This window comes from Chenopodium album, chromosome 8 (genome assembly GCF_948465745.1).
Source record: "Chenopodium album chromosome 8, dcCheAlbu1.1, whole genome shotgun sequence".
Lineage (NCBI taxonomy): Eukaryota > Viridiplantae > Streptophyta > Magnoliopsida > Caryophyllales > Amaranthaceae > Chenopodium > Chenopodium album.
Window position 1 is genome coordinate 39,067,073 of NC_137841.1, and position 21,101 is coordinate 39,088,173.

The following is a 21,101-nucleotide window of genomic DNA, read 5'->3' on the forward strand; positions in this document are numbered from 1 at the left end:
CACTAATCAATCCCTCAACGTGTTGACCCACGACATAGCCCTCCCAACATTTTGTTGGCGGTATGGGTGGGATGATTATTATTGATTTTGGGATAGAAGCCTAGTGTTGGCAACCCCTAGTCAATGAGCCAATCCTCAATGGTTAAATTTTGCTATGATTATGCATGATGTAATGTTGCTTGTTTGATTTTTACTTTTGTGAAAAAGGAAGATATTATGCGTTCGAGTGTCTCTCTCTAACTAGAGATTATCAAAGTTAGTTCTTGTTACAATCCATAGGCAACCTAGTGTTGGAAACCTTGAACCATAACTACGAACTAATCTTGTAACCTCTAAGTCCCCAGGGGAGTCGCCACAGTAAGGAGGGTGATCCCATCGTAGGGGCCCCTTCCTTAAATGCCCATTGGCCCTTTAAAAGCCTAGGACTTTACACTTGTTAGGATATATTAGGATTTGAATTCCTGACTATTTGGGGGACCTTGAATTAGAATTGATCTTGTCATCACGTTTTTTTATAATAAACAAGTAGGGAGTCGCCAATGAGTTTTAGGAAAACTCACGAACCTCGTTCATGCCTTTCTTCCATGTGGAGTTCATGGGATAATTAGCACAAATCGTAAGTTTACCCATGCCCAAATTGGTCTACATAAACTAGAAATGAGTTCGGGAGCGAGGGTACTAGAATAACGTTCCTTTTAGAGAGGAATCGCTATTCTAACCCTAGTGCGGCCTCTACTAGCTCTTCCTTTTTCACAATTTCATCATCAAACAATATATGCAACGCGATACCTAAAACTAAGTTAGTTGATTTTATTTACACGCATTAATCATGTAGGAATTACATTGCAAAAGTCGTTATTCTTAAATCAATATTCGTGAAAGCACAATAAATAAACAATATTCGCCTTGTCTTAAGTGATAAAACAACAATTAATTATTCAAATTCTAGTCTTGATTAACGAAAGAGTACTATGTGAATTAATTAATTAAAAGTTTGTTTAAAGTTATCAAACAACACTAATTAATCAATTAAAGTTATTTAAAGAATAAAAGAAAAGTGATTTATCTAAGTGCTCAGGAAACTAACCGTTCTTCTTTTATGTTAAATCTCCGTTTAATGTGTTTATGAACTTTCTCTATTCTTTGTACCTCCAAGGACTTCAATGGATTCAATTAGAGTTGGAAAGTATTTGGGAAGAGAGAAGAAAAAGTAGTATGATAGTAAGAGAAGTTGAGAGATTAGGGTTTTGAGAATACTAGGGTTTTAATTCTGAATTTTCGATCCCCGTAATGCTGAATGAAAACCCCTATTTATAGGCGTTGGGTTCTAGGTTTAGGGTTTTAGAGCCGCGCCCTAAGGTAGCGCGTGCAACTCTCTAAGTCGCGCTGGGTGCCGGGCGCATCTCAATGAGTTAGTTGCACTGGTTTGCGGTTTTCCTTATACGAAAATGCGTTTTTAAAACTTCCATAACTTTTGATTGCGGAGTCAGATTAAGACGTGTGAGATATCATTGGAAAGCTCTGAATGTCTACTTTCAAATGTCGTTAAAATTAGGTTAAAATATGTTATGTATCAAAAGTTATGTCCGTTGGAGTGCAAGGGTGTCGATTAGGGCCCGGTTTAGTGTTTCTCATAGCAGCCAAAATAGGCATTGGCATTCTCCTGATCGTCCTTCCAGGAGATGGTGCGCAGCTCATGCGTTACCCGGATGGTGTATCCTTCTCTCAGAGGCCGCTTGCATACAAGGCTCTCTATCCCGTTAACATGATCTTTGTATTTCTAGTAGAGACGTGAATGTTAAAGGGGTCATCCTTGACCTCCCATCTTTTCCTCTCCCCTGCCTCGCTATCCTCAAGTGGGGAAAGAGGGGCATCACTTTCATCCTCAGGGCTAGACCCTGAGGCGTAGCTCTCCCTGTCTCCCTCTTAGGACGAGACCTCTTCACCGGCTGACCTTGAGCTCGACGCAGACTCTTCCCTGATTTGTCTTCGGGGCCAGCCTCATCAAATTCCATTTGGGAGACGGCTTCCTCACCGTCTCTACCCTCAACTTCACCTGAAATTGTATCGCTAGGGGAACTAGGGATCCCAAACGGGGAGTATTATCCCGAATCTTCATTCATCTCTGCCCCCTCAACCGGGGTTATTTCTCCAGACGACACTTCTAATGTACCGTCTTTTCTACACCGTCTGGTGGTTGTTTGTTTAGTTCTAGCTATCGTGTCCTGCACAGACACATAGACGACCGGTTGGGGAGATGTACGAAATTTCTCCATGCACCCAGAGCCGGCACTCCCAATCCTAGACTCAGCCGTACCAGGAGACCGGCTGACTACTAACCTAGGCCGTGCTGTGTGTTTTGGTGATGAGTCCATTTATTGAATGAAAGTAAACAAATGTAAAGAATGAGTTGAAGGGGGTAGAGGCGGTACCTTACTTTGTCTCTGGAAGAAGGCAAGCGGTGATGACCGGCTACGATATGCTGTTTGAAGACGACCTTGTTTGTGTGGGGCACAAGCGGTTATCTAACCGTTGGGGCAGGCGGAAAAGAAGCAGAGCTTGTGTTTGACACAGGCGGTCAGAGTTTCTTTCTCTAGAATTCTCTTGACTTTCTCTCTCTAAAAAGTTTTGAAAACGTCCAAAACAAGGGGGGAGGGGGAGTAAAGTATATATTTATAGAGGGGTCAAAGCAGAGGTAATCTTGTAATTTTCCCCGTAATATATATATAAATTTATATTTTTTATTTATCTTTAATGGCCGAGTGACACATGTCACAGATGCCACGTGGCGCCACGTCACATCTATGAGGGGCAAATGTTTAGGGTAATTTTACCATGCCACGTGGCCAACCAACTCGTGACACGTGTCATACCCCCCCGATTGGTCCAAACTGGGCCAATCCCCATTTGACACGAGTGACTCTAAAAAATCTAGGAGAAAAGGCGGCCTTCAAGGGCCCAAATCCCAAGAAAGCCGCAATTTGGCGCAGCCCAATAGAATTAGGTCAGAATGACCTAATTAGGGGCACTCTTCCCGATGACCTATAAATACGGAGATTTCTCCCATTTTGGGGACACCTACAATTATTACAGCATACCCTATACTCTCTTACATTAGAGAAACACCTTATCTCGGAATCCGAGAATATTCTCTTTATTTTCCGCATCGTTTTCACATTCTCCTATGCATTCTAACTTGATCGTCGGAGGCGGAGCTCCAGCAACCCAAAATCTTCGTAGTTTTGCAGGTTCATGCACAGTAGGAACATACTCTGAGCTGTAACTCTCCAGAGGGACAAAAAACACCCAAAACAACCTTCGTTTCACATTATTTGCAACGATTTGACATAAAATGGAGAGAAAAAATGTTTAATCGTTGCAAATAATGTGTAACGGATGGAGTATTTGGTTGATTTGACCCACGTGCTAAATTGCTAACGTGAACCGCCACACAATCATATACTAATACGGTAATACCATACCATGTTAGAAGAACCTACAGCTTATTTTAGTCTGATTATTACAAGAGTTTGCGAAAGAAATCACCGAACAACCAAACACAATGAAATCATCTAGACGAGGGAAAAAACCAGACACCAAGAAACTACCACCAACCTCTCATTTTGCCACTCTTCACCAACGCCTCTACCATGGATTAAACCTTGGTTTCAGGTTTTTATTAATTTATTTTTTCTGGGTTTTAGGCGTATTTGATTTTTGCAACCTTTTGATCGTTTTGTTTTGGGTGTTACATAGTAGAATTTACAGTTTGTTGTCGACAAAATGATATAATATTTTTTTTTGGGGGGGGGGGGGGGGGGGTTATTTAGGATGATTTCTTTGGTATATAGGTTTATATTTTTTGTCGAATATGATGTTTTAAATTTAGTTATTATGTCGGTAATTGTTCTTGAAATAGTGTGCAGTATTGATAATTGGTTGTTTGTTGATGTTAGCGACTGTACTTGGTAATTACTTGATAATTTCTTGGCAGCGGTACCCAAGACCTCGGATCAAATTCTATTTATGATTGGTTAAATGTTGAATATTATTTTTGTTCAATCATTTTTCTGTTATTATGTTAGAGATTAAGAGATGGATAGTTGTTTTATTGGAAATTTGGATTGATTGTTTATGAAATTTTAGAGACTTTAAAATAGGCATTTGCAACTACAAAATTAGTCGTGATTTTATTAACCCCGTGAAACTTGAATTTGTAGATTATTCTATCATGGTGGGAGCCATTTTGAATAGGAATTGTAATCGAATTGCGATTGACCTATGAATTCGAGTGTTTGATGAACTCTTTTGAGATTCATTGAGAGTTTTAATTCAATTAGTAAAACAATATAGTAGCAAAAGGGAAGGTGGCAGGGAGCTGTTTCATATATCTATATTGCTAAGCAATATGTGACAATGAAGATTTATGTAGTCCGAATAGTTTTATGTCGTCTACAATGTTAGCAACTTATTGGTTTTCAATGACGTTGCAGCTATTTTCCAGTGATTCGTTTGTGAAGTGTTATGATTAGTATGCATTAAGAAGGTTTTTCATTAATAGGTACTCAAATAATAAAGAAAAGGAATGGAGTACCAATGATGTTGAGATACAAAGGCTGGTAGTTCGATCTATATCTGCTTTTCTTGATGGTGTTTCTCCAGAGAAATGGCAAATGCCTATAGTAAAGGTACCAAGCATTTGATCCATCACCTGTAAAAGTTGCTTATTGCAGAGAGTATCTGTTAATCTAATAAGTGTTCACAAGCTTGCAATTCTATTAGGTTCGTGTGCATGTATATTTCCGCCTCCTAATATTTGATAAAATTTGTTTTAACTTGAAATTGGTTTATCCGCTGATTACTATGTAGATTATGACACATAAATTTAGAATTCAACATTGGAACCATTCCATTTACATGTATAATTTTGTATTCTCTTTACTTTCTGCACTTAAAAGCTTCCAAATTGTTGAGATAATGTCAACACTAAGACTTAATTGCATGGCTTCAGTACTCAAAGCATTTATCATAACCAAGCTTAGTATTTTAGTAATGTTATACCATGTAACGGGGTTTGAAGCCCATGTATCACTGTTGTACAGGGTATATTGGCTGATATTTTCAGCATTTGTTTAGGCATGATTGTTTTATTTGGTTGTTTACATACTTGGTTAAGGCTGATAATTTAGACAACAATAGATATTGCCTGCGCAAAATGTTTCAAGACGAAAATTTTTCAACTATCAAAATTTTGGTGATATACTGATATGAACTCAGGATAGTTTTCTATATGCTCTGGACTGCTAAGAAAATTGATTTATATCTAATAACATGAACAGAGGATCTAGGTTTTATTGAAATAGGTTTGCCATTACTCAATTAATATGTTCCATTTTTTATAATGAAATTTTTAGGTGGGCTTTTATGGTGGATTAATTTGTTAAGTCAGTTTTATCGTTGGAATTCCTTTGAAAGCTCTACGGATCTGTATGTATGTTCTCTCTAATTTGATTTTGTATTAGAAGCTGTTATAACTGTATCCATTCCTTACCTTAAGCTAGATTCAATCTCAAAATTTTATTTCACTCCAATACAATTGTTTCGTTGACTTCTAAGAGTCAATCTTTGAATGCGGTAGAGGATCAAAAACTGAAAGCTAGAGGTGGTCACATTCATTGGGCTAAAATTAAACATTCAGATCCACGATAACAAATATGATCAAGGCTAGGGGTGATTGGTTAGTACAAAAAAACACAAAGCTAGACTTATCAGGTTGGTCACGCCTTAAAATGGAGGTTAAAGTAGCAAATAAGTCTAAATTATTTGTTGTAGAATTAGGTAGAATTAGGCAGAAATTGCTTAGCTTTCATTGATGGAAAAGCACGAAATATATAATACAAAAGATCTCTAGAATCCTAGTTCTAGATAAACATGGAAACAGAGAAGATAAAATATTTCCTAAATCTATGATATTTCCTAATATCCTAATACCCCCCCTCAAGTTGGAGCAGTAGGATCAAAAATGCCCAACTTGGAAAGAAGTTTATCAAACTGCGCCTTTCCGAGTGCCTTTGTGAATATATCCGCTAATTGATCTTTAGTGGACACATGGGACGGAGAAATTAATCCTTCAGTAATCGCATCGCGAACAAAATGACAATCAACCTCTATGTGTTTCGTACGCTCATGAAACACAGGGTTCCTCGCAATATGCAATGCTGACTCACTATCACAGAACAATTTAATGGCTTTAGGATGTTGCACACCCAAACTCAACAGTAAACCCTTGAGCCACTTTAATTCGCAAGTGGCGCCATTCATACACCTGTACTCCGCCTCTGCAGAAGAAGTTGAAACTGTAGGTTGCTTTTTAGTTTTCCAAGAAATCGGTGATTTTCCTAGAAACACAAGCCAACCTGTCAACGAGCGTCGAGTTAAAGGACACGCCGCCCAATCTGAGTCACACCATCCCTCTAAAGTGAGCTCACTATCCGAACGCAATAATATGCCTTGGCCGGGAGATCCTTTGAGATACCTAACAACTCTCAAGGCCGCCTCCCAATGTTCTATGCGTGGTGCTTGCATGAATTGTGACAAAATGTGAACTGAGTAGGCGAGATCCGGTCTAGTGACCCCGAGATATATTAGCCGTCCCACAAGACGACGATAAGCTTCTGGATTCTGAAGAAATTCGCCATTAGCATGAGCGAGTCTGTGATTTTGTTCCATGGGAAACCCACTCGGCTTTGCACCCAATAAACCTGTTTCAGAGATAATATCCAGAGTATACTTTCTTTGACACAAAAATAATCCGGACGGACTACGAGCCACCTCAATGCCTAAAAAATATTTAAGGGAACCAAGATCTTTCATTTTAAAACAATCACTAAGATATGCTTTGAAAGCCTTAAGTGCAGCGGAATCATTCCCAGAAATAATAAGATCATCCACATAAACTAAGACATTAATTTGAGTATTGCCATTAGTATATGTAAATAAAGAGTAATCTGAATAGGATTGGATAAATCCATACCGTTTTAGAGCCGGTGTCAACTTTGCATACCAACACCGAGGTGCTTGTTTCAAGCCATACAATGACTTGCGTAACCTACACACCAAAGACGGATCTGAACTTTCAAACCCGGGGGGCAACTTCATGTAAACTTCCTCTGCTAGGTCACCATGCAAAAAGGCATTTTGCACATCCATTTGATGTATTTCCCAGTTTTTGCAAGCCGCTATTGCGAGAAAAGCACGAACGGTAGTCATCTTGGCAACTGGAGCGAATGTCTCATCATAGTCAATTCCAGCTTGTTGATGATTACCAAACACCACTAATCTTGATTTAAGACGCTCAATATCACCATTAGATAAATATTTAGTTTTATAGACCCATTGACTACCAAGAGCACGTTTCCCAGGAGGAAGGCGTTCTAGAGTCCATGTACCATTGTCCTCTAGAGCACGAATTTCATCTTTCATAGATTTACGCCATCCATCATATTTCATTGCTTCTTTGAAAGATTTAGGATCATTATCCTTGATAATAGCTGCAAGAAAGTTGCGATACTTGACAGAAAAATTGTCACAATTAATGTAATGTGCTAAAGGATAAGGAGTACCTGAGGAGTGATCGGAAGGAAAAGAGAGTGGACTATTAGCAAATACCGTATGTGTCACAAAATCTCGATGCAAGACATTCGGAAATTTTTGTCTCAAGCCACGGCCCAAAGCTTGATCATTTATATTAGCTTCCTTGTCATCCGATTCTGCAGCAGTCGTGGGCCCACTCGAAGAAGCCCCATCCACAACCTGCTCAAATGGCGTGGAGGTGGGGGAAGATATAGGTGGCCCATCTGGCGCTGGATTACCAGCGGGCTCACCAGCAGCCATTATGGACTGATCTGCCAAAGGCCCAACGGACCTTGGTGAAGCTTGTCCTACCGCTGGGTCTTGAGTATTGGATTGGGCTTTGTTGTTTGGATTATCAACATCATCTTCATAAATAATTGCTGAAAAATCCTCATGAATATTATGATCCTCATACTCATTATTGGAAATATTCACGGCCTCCGGATTCCTAAACGGAAATACTTCTTCAATGAATTTCACATCCCGTGAGACAAAAAATTCCTTTGTAGTCAAATCAAACACTCTCCATCCCTTTTTACCAAACGGATAACCCAAGAAAATACATTTGCGACTCCGACTAGCAAACTTATCTCCCTTGTTTTTCTGATTATGAGCAAAACATAAACATCCAAAGGTTCGAATAGAGACAAAAGATGGGGGTTTGTGAAAAAGGATTTCAAAAGGAGTTTTGTTTCCCAAAAGAGGAGTTGGGGTACGGTTAATTAAATGAGCAGCAGTGAGTACACATTCTCCCCAAAAATAAATAGGTAGTTTTGCTTGAAATCTCAAAGCACGACTAACATTCAATATATGTTTATGTTTCCTCTCTACTCGCCCGTTTTGTTGTGGAGTTCCTACACACGATGTCTGAAACAAAATTCCAGTGGCTCTAAAGTAGGCAAGTAGACAGTTAAACTCTGTCCCATTATCACTTTGTACTACTTTAATAGTTTGAGAAAATTGCCGATCAACCATGGCAACAAAGGCCATAAACATTTGAAAGACCTCTAATTTATCAACCAACAAATAAACCCAAACTGCTCGTGAATAATCATCCACAATTGTCAAAAAATAACGAGCTCCACACGACGAAACATGTCGATATGGACCCCATAAATCACAATGAATTTTCTCAAATATTCGAGATGCTTTATTATCACTTAAAGGAAATTTGTCTCTAGGATGTTTAGCATGCATACATACTTCACAACCCATATCTAAATGACCTTTGCTACCAAAAACATTAGGAATTAACTTAACTACTTTTTCAGAAGGATGCCCAAGTCGACGATGCCATAACTCTAACTTCGGTGTAGCTTCAACGTTTGACACTTTCGGTTTGCTAAAATAGTATAGTCCATCTCTTCTAGTTCCCATTCCAATCAGCTCCTTCGCTTGGTCCTGTATAGCACAAACATAAGAATCAAATTGGACAATAGTGTGTAAATCATCATTAAGTTGAGAAACCGAAAGTAAGTTGCAATTCAAATTCGGAACATAAAGAACTCCAGTGAGAGTAATTGTTTCAGATAAACAGACAGATCCCACCAAAGTGGCTATTACTTGTGCACCATTCGGCAACCCAACAGGGCATTCAATATTTTTCGTGTCAACTAGCCAAGAACTCTCTCCGGTGACATGAAGAGTCGCGCCGGTATCAATAATCCAAGATGAAACATCAAACTTACCGGTTAATCTGTTTTCCGGAATTTGAGCATTACCAACAACCCCTGCAATAGCCTTCCACTGGTTCAGGAGTAAATAATTGTCCCAAAGCCGAAACTGTAGAAGAAGTAGATGCGGAAGACTGACTGTCACAAGCGGCTGCATTGGCACGAGGCTGACCACGACCTTGCTCCTGGCGTCTACTCCCTGGCCTGCCCACAATCTCAAAACAATGGGTCTCAGGGTGCCCTTTCTTCTTGCAGTGGGCGCACACCTTATCTGCCCAACAGGTGGAGGCTTCATGCCCCGTCTTGTGGCACTTGGTACAAAGTGGTTTGTCAGAACCCCTTCCCCTGCCTCGCGACACACCTGCCGCATCAGCTCCAGTGCGCAAAGCAAAACCAACGGCCTCGGTTGGATGAGTGGCTGCGTCCTTCCTAGACAGGCGAACACGCTCCTCTTGAGTTACTAACTGATAGGCTCTGTCAAGACTCGGAAGCGGATCTTGTGATAAAATTTGAGTGCGTAGGGATGAATAAAAATCTGGATACAATCCCATTAAAAAATCATGTAACTTTGCTTGCGCTCTTCGCTCCTCGTGTAAACGACCACAAGGACAACCGGAAACAGAGCAGGAAATTAATGGCTCATGATGATCCAACTCTTGCCACAAGGAGTGTAATTGACCATATTAAACAGAAACCGGCATATCCCTAGATTGTTCACACTTGGCTATGGAAGATCTTAATTGTTGAATGCGAGGTCCATTAGTTTGAGCAAACCTCTGTTTCAAGTGATCCCAAAACGGTTTTGCTTCTCTAAATTTGGACAAAGAGGACCGTATTTCAGGAGTAATTGTATTTGATATCCATGATATTAGCATAGCGTTAATGGCCGTCCAATCGGACTTGGTGCACGGTGGTGATGGAGTAAGAATTGTTCCATCCAAGAAATCAAATTTGCGTCGAGCTTCGAGAGCGGTTTGAATATCAGCAGCCCAGCTATCATAATTATCGGAAGTTAAACGAGTAGGTGTGATGAAGTCTCCTGGGCGATCTTGGGAACCAAGATAATAAGGGGAATTTGGTTTTATTTCGGTCGGTGGTGGGGGTGGCGGTGGAACATCATCACCTGCCATTGAATGCTATTGATTAGAAACTTTGGCCTGATACCATGTAGAATTAGGTAGAATTAGGCAGAAATTGCTTAGCTTTCATTGATGGAAAAGCACGAAATATATAATACAAAAGATCTCTAGAATCCTAGTTCTAGATAAACATGGAAACAGAGAAGATAAAATATTTCCTAAATCTATGATATTTCCTAAATATCCTAATATTTGTCCAACCATGGAAATTTACTGATTAGAAAATATCTCAGCCAGTCATTTTATGCCAATGCTTGACCAAATAGATAGCTCAATTTACGCTACCATATGATTTATTCAAATCAATTAAAATAAAATGTGAGAGTGTAATAAGTATGATCAAACTATTGACATATTAATGCTACATTATATAGAGTTAGCTCATTTGCAAAGCACTATAAGGTTCTTTAAATTGTGTCGATAAGAGAACAATTCTTTGACTCCAATGTCCAATCCACATGTAATTAGTAAATTTGAGCTAGCTTAGGTGAGTTTGAGATATATTCTTTTATAGGAAACATCTTTTTGTTGCCTCGCTGATCCAGCTTTTAGTCGCTCACTATCTCTCTAATTTTACCATTACTAAGTGACCTAAATTTTGGTGTCATATTTGGTTAGGAATTATAATATCATGTATGGATGCTGTTTAATAATTAATTATTTATACTTTTGTATGTCATTTGCCTTCCTTAAGATCTAGAATTGAGATATACTACATTAAATGGTTCCTTCATTTACATGATTTTCTAGTAATTGATTTGTATATAGGACATGTGGTTTTATTATATACTTTGATTTAGTCACACTAGTGGGGTTTTTATTTATTTTTATTTTTTTAATTTTACTTTTTATTATTTTTTTTTCTTTTTTCATTTGTATGAAAACTTAAATCAAGGGTTTAGAGACTAGAGTCATCCCCCACACTGTTTTGATCGCTGTAGTCTCTAATTACATATTCATAAGGTAAAGCAAATAATTTCAAAATATAAATTGAATTGATTCTAATAAGATTTCACTTATAAATGTTTCTACCTTTTTTAGTGCAAAACATGATCAGTTGCTGAAATCTGACTTGAAATTAACTTATGCAGCAGAACCAATTTGATTTTTAGGATCAAATTGATGTCCCGTACACATTAGGATTGGTCAGATTTTGACCTTTATAAATCGATTTATTTTAACTTATAATTGTCTAAACCTAATTCTGATATGACTTATCCAACTAATAGATGGAAATTGTGGAAGCTCATAATTATTTCAAGAAAAAATTGACATTTGCTATCAACAAAAGAATCGTGTGTCACATTTGCTACCTGTTTTTATTTTATTTTGCTACCACCTAAATCCCTAAAATATATATTTCACTACCAAATGGCTTATGTCGTTACTGTTTCCGTTAGTTGGTTTTAGCCATCGTTCAACCAACTTGCAGCCACCTGGTGCCGATGGTGGCGCCGGCGCAACCCCACTCCTCCCTTTCCCACACCTACGCAGCCAACTCCCTTCCCTTTTCCCATTCTTGCTGCCCCGAACCGAAAACCACCCCCCACCAGAAACCAGCCCTTCTCCCTGTTTCCCCCACCGAAATCGACCCCCTCCCCTTCCCCTACCCTTTCGGCCATCCCTAATCCTAAACTACCAACCCCAAACCACCCTAAACAAATTTTAGGGTTTCGCTTATGGTGGTTTAGGGTTAGGGGTGGCCGTAAAGGGAGGGGGGTTGATTTCGACGAAGAGAATGGGGAGGGGGGGTCGATTCCGTTGGGGGAGGGGAAAAAATGGTGGTTTCCGGTTTGGGGTGGGGGTCGGACATCAAGAAGGGGATTTGGGAGGGGAGGTTGGCTGCGTAATGTGGGGGAAAGGGAGGGGGGTGGGTTCGCGCCGGCCGAAGCTCTGAGTGTTGGCCGCCGGTAGGGGGGAGGGGGTAGTAGTGAGGTGGCGGGGTTGCTTTAATTTTTTTTTTTTGAGTAAATATAACGGAATCGGAACCTTAACGGATTTTGTTAAGTGGCAGTGGAATTTTAATTATGTGATTTTAAGTGGTAGCAAAATGAAATAAAAATTTAAACAGGTAGCAAATGTGACTCAAGATTCTTTCGTTGTAGTAAATGTCAATTTTTCCTTATTTTAGTGGACTTTTTATTTTTGTTTAATTCTAATATATCCAATATTGTATAACATACTTCTAATGGTCCCAACAATACAGATGTCTCCCACGATATTTATACTCCCTCCGTCCCCAAAACTTCGATCCTTTTGGCCTAGTTTTTGTCCCAAAATGATCGACTCATTTGCAATAAAATAACCACCAATTTTCAACAATATTTGTGCAAAATTAGCTTCCTCATATAAAATTTTGTTTTTTCATGTATTTTTAATACTACCTCCGGTCCACTTTAGTTGCAACTTTGGGGGGGGTTTGCGGAGGCCGAGGCAAAAGATCATAAACATGATTAATGAAAGATAAGGGTATATGCTTAAGTTTTAATCCAACCTAAAAAAAAAAAAAAAAAAACAAATTCAACTAAATTCATATTAATTTACCCACCACCACCTAGTTGTACAGAAACCACCCACCGGCCATCGAACCCAACAATCCCAGCACCAACGACCCCCGAACCCACCCACCACCAAACCCGACGACCCTAGAAACCACCAAACCCACCAACGATCTGGAATTACACCAAACCCACCGACGAGCCGCAGTAACCTCCCACCTACCACCAAACCCACAAACCAAAGAACCAAAAGACCCACGAACCCACAAACCCAACATTCGATTTCCTAGCATCGCCACCCGAAGGAAATCGACGCTGAAATCGCCGCTGAAATATGATGAAACTCGTCGGAAATCGCCGCTGAAATCAAGCGACATTGAAGGAGGAGAGAGAAAAAATTGGGATGAGGAAGAAGATGTAGAAATTTGATGAATAATGGTGATGAGGAGGAAGATGAAGGAGGATGAAGGTGGCTGAAATTTCCCTAAAGGTGGCTGATTAGATGGAAAGGGATTATTTGGTGAAAAAAGTTAACTTATTAACCAACTTATTGTCAATTAAATCTCTTTGAGTTAAGGCATCCTTAACATCCTCCAAACTCAAATCATCTCTACCATACAATAAAGTATCTCGAAAATGCTTATACGTAGGCGGTAAAGAACACAACAACCTAATAGCCATATCCTCATCATCGATCTCAACATCGATGTTTTGCAAATCCATAATAATAGAGAAGAATTCATCTAAATAAGACTTAAGAGGTTTACCTTCTTCTAGACGAAGATCATGAAGTCTAGATTTGAGTAGTAGACGGTTGGTCACGCTCTTTGTCATATAAAGTGACTCCAACTTCAACCACAAACCCGCAGAAGTCGTCTCCTTGGCAACCTCTCTTAAAACATCATCAGAGAGACATAATTGAATTGCCGAAAGAATCTTCAAATCGATCTCCTCCCACGTATCCACCGTCATGCCCGAAGGCTTGTTGGATACACCTTCAAGAGCCTTGTGACAGCCACTTTGAACTAAGATGACTTTCATCTTCAATTGCCATAGGCCAAAGTTTACTTGCCTATCGAATTTCTCAATATCAAATTTCATTGGCATAATTTAATCAAACTAATCTATAAACACCTAAACCTTAAGACCTTAAAACCTTGGCTCTGATACCCCTTGTTAGGAAATTAGGGTGTAATTGTGTTTGATTAATGCGGTACAAGTTAATGAAATTAAGAACGAGAAAAGCAATATAGAAGATAAACAAAGAACACAAGGATTTACGTGGTTCGGTCAAAATAAACCTACATCCACGGGTGGGGGATTCGAGAGCTTCTTCACTATAATGGAGAAAGAAACAAGAGAATAATACAAGGACCCCTAAATCTTATGGCTTAAAAAGGTATGATCTAATTGATCGACTAAAGGGTCCTTTTATAACACAAGGAAACCCTAATAAAACCCTAAGATTGTTCCTCAAGTATACTCAAATAGTCGTCATAGAAAAGATATAATTTTAGGAAATATTCATAAATTATCCTAGAATAACCTAACTACCGAGCTATAGCTCGGCAGTTAGCTCATGCGTGCCGCAAGTCCTCATAGGACCGAGCTATAGCTCACTCGCATAAAGCTATAGCTCGCAGCCTCGTTGCAAATTTTCAGCTTCGTCAGGTTTTTGTAAAACGGTTATAACTTTCTCGTTTCTTATCAGAATTGGGCGTATGACCTATCGTTGGAAAGCTCTTGAACCAAGCTATCACCTCCAACTTGAATCACCTCAAAATCAGTTGTAGTTTGAGAGATATAAGCGTTCAAAGTCAGCCCTACTAGATTTCGAGTCACAATTTAACATGAGCACTAATAAAAAAATTAATATTCCACATTCTTCTCTCCTCACCTACCCCACTCCCACCCTATTTTTTGTAATCTTGCAATATAAAAATACAAAAGAGAATCTTTTAAACAATAAACAAATGTTTTAAATGGACACACTTGTAGTTTTCTTAAACTACGTGTCCACCCCAACGTCCCAAGTAATATGGGACGGAGTAGCTAATATTCTTTTGTGTCAAAAGGATTCTAAATCACTGACATTTTTGTCAAAGTTAGAAACTTGAATTTCTGCCTGCCTTGATCAATTTCTTACCTATACCTATACTATTAATTGTTAATGCTGCTATAATTGGAGTAGTTTTTTTTTTTTAAAAAAAAATTTATTTTTTATTTTGCTATAATATATCTGAAATAATAATCATTTAGAACATGCTTAAAACAATGGAAAGTCAGCTCAATTATGGGAATTTATATGCATTCGACTGTAGTCTTTTAGTTGTTTGACGTATATGCTTACTTGCAATCTAGGATTCAATTCCTGATGTGGTCAAGGCTATAGTAGGTATTCTGCACTCCTTAAATGAAGCTGTGCTTGCAATGGGGTTAGAAGTTACAGTGAAGTTGGTTAGGATTATTCCTACTTCGATGTTGCGGCTGCACTTCAGTCATCTTAGTCATTCTTTATCTCCTTTGTTATCTAACCATGATTCTCAAGTTGCTATTATGAGTGCAACTGCTCTAAATTTTATAGTGTCAAATGTTGGCTTCAAGAAAGAGAAAGAAATTAGGGATACGTTGGAAAAATATGGTGTTGTTACTCAAGTAATTGGTAACTTGAGGGTTTTATTTGATAAAGCCAGGCCTCTTGAATATTTCCTAGAGATGGTTTCTCTCTTGAGTTCCATGATGAAGCTATGGCCCCACTCAAGATATGCTGTTTGGAATGATGCCAAATTAAAGGAAGTCATAGAGATCTTCTGCAGCAACCCTGAGGCAAATGTCAAAGTTGCTGTTTTGCAGTTTTATTCAGCTTTAGGTATACTTATTGGATGGTAAATATCTATTGCCGCATCCTTTTTACCTATAGCTGATTCATTCTCCCAGATGATCTAAGTTGAGTAAAATGATTCGTGATTTTCAGCTCTATGTGCTAATGGAGCACAAAAGCTTCTGGAAAATGGGAATGTCTTCATACAAACAGTTGTGCAATGCATGGGCGAATCTCAGCCTCTTTCAGTTCGAATTTCTGCGTTCAAGATCGCACAATATATAATGGTAACAATCAAGAGTTGCCAGGAAATGACCTGTGTATTTGACTTATAAGTGTCAATTGTTTCTCCTTGTACTAAAGTTTGTGCAATCCAATTATCCAGGCTACTAAGAAATTGTGTTCAGAAGTGTTGGATTTATCTTGTGAACCTATAGTGAGGTCTATTGTCCGTGCATTGACTGTTTCAAGCGTGCGTCATGAGGACTTTTCTAATCAGGAAGAGTCTTTGAGGTTAGAAGCTTCTCATCTGGCATTGATTACTCAGTGGCAAGGAAAGCATCATGATCATCTGTGGAGGTTTAGAATTGATAAAGTACTCATCCAATTATTGATGCCCAATTACCAGAACCTCCAGCCATATCAACAGTCATTGTCAGTTGAGGATCTTGTAGTTATGGCAAGAGAGGGTTTGGATGCCAATTTTCTTCTGGATTTGAGACCTTTTGTTTGGGAGATTATTGGATGGCTTTCAGCTCAGTGTGAAGAAAATTTTAATCCCGATAAGCATTGTGTCAGTCTCCTGGTTACTACAGCATGGTATGGTTTATGGGCCTTATGGCATGTCTTCTTCTTCTTCTTTTTTTTTTTTTATTTATTTATTTTTGGCTATTTTTCTTCAGAACTATTATTTCTATTTTACACAAGTATTATTATGTTCAGATTCAGAAGGAGATAGTGCTAATTTGTATTCATTTGTTATTGATATGTATCTAAAAGTCTTGCCTTCGTGGACTCAATAGGCAGAGACCGCCTACTTTGTCAGGCTGATCGGACATATAAATTCAGGAGTGTATCAGCAGCGAAAGCCACTTTGCTGATGATGTATTCTCCAAGCAAGTATTTTTCATCAGAAGCAAGATTGGTGCTTTTAGAAGCACTCAGATTTGAGGGCGAGGAACATCTAAAGCAGCTGTTATATGGTCTGAATTTTGTTTATTCTGGCGACATATCTAGGACACCTGATAAATTTCAATTACTAATTAACCTGATAGGTTTTACATGCTATTCTGGGTTGCCTCACTTCTATAGGCAGGTTGTCACAAATGGAGGAATTAAAATTCTGTTGGCTTTTGTGAGATGGTGGTTAGATAATGCTTCCCATATTGACAAAGTATCATTGACCTCTCATTTAAGAATTGCAGCTATGGAGCGGACTTGTTGTAGAATTGATGAAGAAGATTGGGAAGGCAATGAAATTCACTTGCTTTTGGCTTTGTGGAGTTTAGCTGAATTGATCAACTGTCATGAAAATGAGGGGCATGTGTTAGATATTTTTGCTGGGCAGAATATTTACACGAAGGAACAGTTTATCCAAGATATCCTGGATATATCTATTGATACTGCCTCTACTGGACTGAGATGGTATTGTTCATACCTCCTTAGCTTCTTGGGGCTCTATGGCTTCCCCAGTAAACTAGGTAAAAGAATTGCATCAGTTCAAGAGACGGACCATGGAGATATGCGTCTTGTTCTTCGAGATGGGCAGTCTTTGAGTGTTCATCGGATTATTCTTCTCAATCGGTGCCCATCCCTACTCCCACCTGAAGGACCTTCAGATGAAGACAGATTATCCAGGTCCAATGATTTTCCTGAAAGAGATTTTACTGACAGATGTAGAAGGACTGAGAAGGAAGTCACTCTATCTGCACAAGTTGACCAACAAGCAATTTTCAAATTGTTGGACTATATATACTCTGGCTATCTGCGAGCTGAAGGATCCATTGTAAAAAAGTTAAGAATGCTAGCAAAACATTGCAACATACAACCTCTATTACAGCTTCTTTGCAGAAAAAGGCCAAAGTGGGCTGCTCCTGTGCCCACTTTTGATCTTTCGACAACTCTCGGACACGGTGGACTTGATTTTTCGTGAGTGATGGATTAACATAATTTGATTATGTGATTTATGAAATTTATTTTTTTTAATAATTATTATTTGTTGAAGTGTAATACCATGTGGTGCTCTTTTATATGTTTAGAGCATAAGCCTTTTTTTTAAATAACCTTTTTGCCGAATTGAATTGCCCTCATATTATCTACTACACGTTTTTTAATGAAAAGAGAATTAAGTGCTATTATATAGTAGGGCATTAGGTTTTCATCATGCCTCTCATCATTCCTTTGTTTGGAGCTGATTTTGTGATTGAATTGAACCTATCCCGAGTAAATGGTCAAGCAATTGTATAAAGTGCTTCTATTAATTTGACGTCTTGGACAGGGTGCTGAAGTTCTGTTTATATTTGTATTTGATGATTGACTTCTGCTTTTGTCATGCTATTTCCTGCATCTACTGATGTATTTACGTGGCTGCAATTTCAGTGATATTATCTTGGAATCTGAATCAACTGAAAGTATAGCATGGACCTGCAGTTGCTGCTCTATATCTATGCCTCACATCCATTCTCACAGAGTAATATTAAGCTCTAGTTGTGATTATCTGAGGGCTTTATTTCAATCTGGGATGCAAGAAAGGTAATATAATTTATCTATCTTTTTTGCTGTTTCTTTTGATCTACAAAAATGTGGGTGAGCATATTATAAAAGGGTTATATTCCAATATGTTAATTTATTTATCCATTTTAAAATTGATTCTACAAAATTATGGGGGCAATTTTTCACAAAATTGTTTGCTTTGGCGTTTATTTGCTGGCTTATCAAGTTATCAATTGTCTGCTTGTTTCTGTTATATTTCTAGGATTAAGAGTTGGTGTTTTCTAAGTGGTACCCATAAATTTTGCTGCTAAATTAGTGTAATCTTGTAGAGCCGAATATGAACTCTCCCTCCTTCTCTGAACTAAAATATAACAAGTTGTGTGCTTAAGATTTGTGTGTAGTGATTGCTTACCAGCCATTAGTGCAGGTCAGACTATATATCCTCTGAGACATTCCGCAATAAGCCCTAAGATTGTGTTGATATCCCTGTAGGCTGTATATGTAATTCTCCCTTGTTTAACCTGTATATGTAATTTGTTCTAACCTTAAGAAAACTCGAAAAGCCCTTGTCTTAACAAATACGAAGTAACACAGAGCCTTGATCATACAAGGGTTCGACTACATTTACCAAAAAATAATTTCATTGGGTCATCTTCATGATTTCTTTTTCTTTTGTAGTATTTTCTATCAAGTCCCATGTGCTCTTGGACCCCCAAAGCCTTTAGTCATAGAAAATAGTACAAACTCGTTCTTTGAAACGTACACTGTAGCAGTCCAATATGTATGCTGGAAAAATTCTGAGGGTTCCACTACCTCTTAAGGATCATGGTACAGGCAAGTGGAAGGTGTAGCCTTGTCCTGAAGAAATTAAATCTTATAATAGAAGTGTAATTAACTGATAGAGAAAATTCCTTTCCTTCGGATTATTTTGAATTCTATTTCTTATATTAGCCTTTATAGCTTATTTTTTCATATAGATTTCTCACCTTTCACTTTTAATCCTATCTTGCACAATCTCCTTCTTACATAAATAGTTTTAATAAATTCTTGCAGTTGTTCCCATTCCATTAAAATACCTGTCAGTTGGAAAGCTTTATGTAAGCTTGTCATATGGGTGTATTCTACTGACGTACCAAAACCGGTGTCTGGTTGTTTATGGGATAATATGGATGTTAAGGAAAAATTATCTGAGTTGCACCCTTTCATAGAGCTTTGTTGGCTCGCTGAATACTGGTTTTTGAATGATGCACAATGTGAGTATTCAAGAGTGATCACGTCTTACTTGGATTCACCAGCGTTGGCAATTAAGGTAATCCAACTTGCTGCTAAATTCTCTCAATGGGAATTGGTTGATGTTGCAGCAAATAGGATTGCCCCAGTTTACCGTACTCTTCACAGTTCTGGTGCACTTGATGATTTGGATGAAGCTCTTACTGAGTTGATTCGGCAGGCTGCTGTTCGTCTCTGTCAGGACTGATGATGGATGTACCTAATCTGACTATTCTCTGATATCCAAATTAGCTCCGCAAATACTGATTTTTATTTTTAATTACTGTCTTACTGCTATAGTGATTACTGATCGGCTTTACAGGAATCTGTATCTGCCCTATGCTACAGTTATTTTGATCAAAATTTTGGTATGGTTGTTACCTGTCAATGTACAACAGCATTCTGTCTTCTGTATATAGGGTGCAGTTCTTCCATCTTGTAAGTTGTAACTCTTGGTAGTAGTCTGCATTGTGAAAGTTGAGGTCAACAAGAGGTCAAGAGGAATAGAATCATCAAAGCCTCAAATGGAATATAAATTTTTTTGATAAGTTATATGAAAACAAAATTTTATCTGTACCAATACTTACTCTTAAAATTATTAAGAAAGTAAATACGAAGTGAAACTAAAGATTATGTTGCATGAATTTGTTTCTTTTATGATATCAGGAAATTGACCTTTTATAAACAAATTCTTATGTATGGTCAGCCACACTATTACAACTTGTTTGGATACCGATTCAGGAAGGAAGGGGAGGGAAGAAAAGGGGAAGGTAGGGAGGAAGAAATTCAGCTCCCTTGTTTGGATTAAGGGAAAAGAAAGGGGCGGGAGGGAAAACAACCACCTGCAACGTCGTGCTCCCTTGTTCCATTCAACATCGAAATTTCAATTCACAATCAAACCAAAAAAACTTTGATTTTCTTCTTCTTCGTAATGACCTACCTTGATCAAAGCATGATTTTTTCATCTTCAATTCAATACTGACAAATTAAGCAATTTGATAATTCAAGCAAAATTTCGACTTTGTAACAATTATTGAATGGGAATCAAAGAACCCAGCAAAAGAGGCGGAGAAAAAGTTTGCTGAAAAACTGGAAACCATTGAAATTGACAACCATAACAAAGGTAATTTGGTGGAAAATTTGTGGAAATTTTGAAATTTTAGGGTTAGCAAATTGGGGGAAATATGCGTACATAGAATTCTAGCCATTTGAGGGGAGAGAAAATTTTTGGATTAAAGTTGTAAAAAAATTTGGATTTAAAGTTATCTATTCATAAAAAATCAGTTTGTATAATTTATTTTCCTTTTGAATCTGTTTTGTATATAATGTATTTTCCTTCTAAATATTTTCAAATTTG

General features: G+C 38.2%; 1 protein-coding gene across 1 annotated transcript; it reads left to right on the top strand.

The window, feature by feature from the left end:
• The first annotated feature begins 3,507 nt into the window (after positions 1-3,507).
• LOC145556040 (BTB/POZ domain-containing protein At1g04390-like) lies at positions 3,508-20,185 on the top strand. Its single transcript, XM_081617723.1, has 8 exons — positions 3,508-3,672; positions 4,562-4,688; positions 15,304-15,811; positions 15,917-16,050; positions 16,149-16,582; positions 16,763-17,911; positions 18,362-18,514; positions 19,529-20,185. The coding sequence occupies exons 1-8, from the start codon at positions 3,563-3,565 to the stop codon at positions 19,950-19,952; spliced, it is 3,039 nt and encodes a 1,012-aa protein (XP_081473849.1). The 5' UTR covers positions 3,508-3,562; the 3' UTR covers positions 19,953-20,185.
• Positions 20,186-21,101: the final 916 nt, after the last annotated feature.

Excerpts from the sequence above, each read along its gene's own strand:
- LOC145556040 (XM_081617723.1), top strand. The coding sequence starts at position 3,563 with ATGAAATCATCTAGACGAGGGAAAAAACCAGACACCAAGAAACTACCA. Across the intron at positions 15,812-15,916 it reads GCAGTTTTATTCAGCTTTAG|CTCTATGTGCTAATGGAGCA; the intron begins GTATACTTATTG and ends CGTGATTTTCAG. Across the intron at positions 16,583-16,762 it reads CTCCTGGTTACTACAGCATG|TCTTGCCTTCGTGGACTCAA; the intron begins GTATGGTTTATG and ends TGTATCTAAAAG.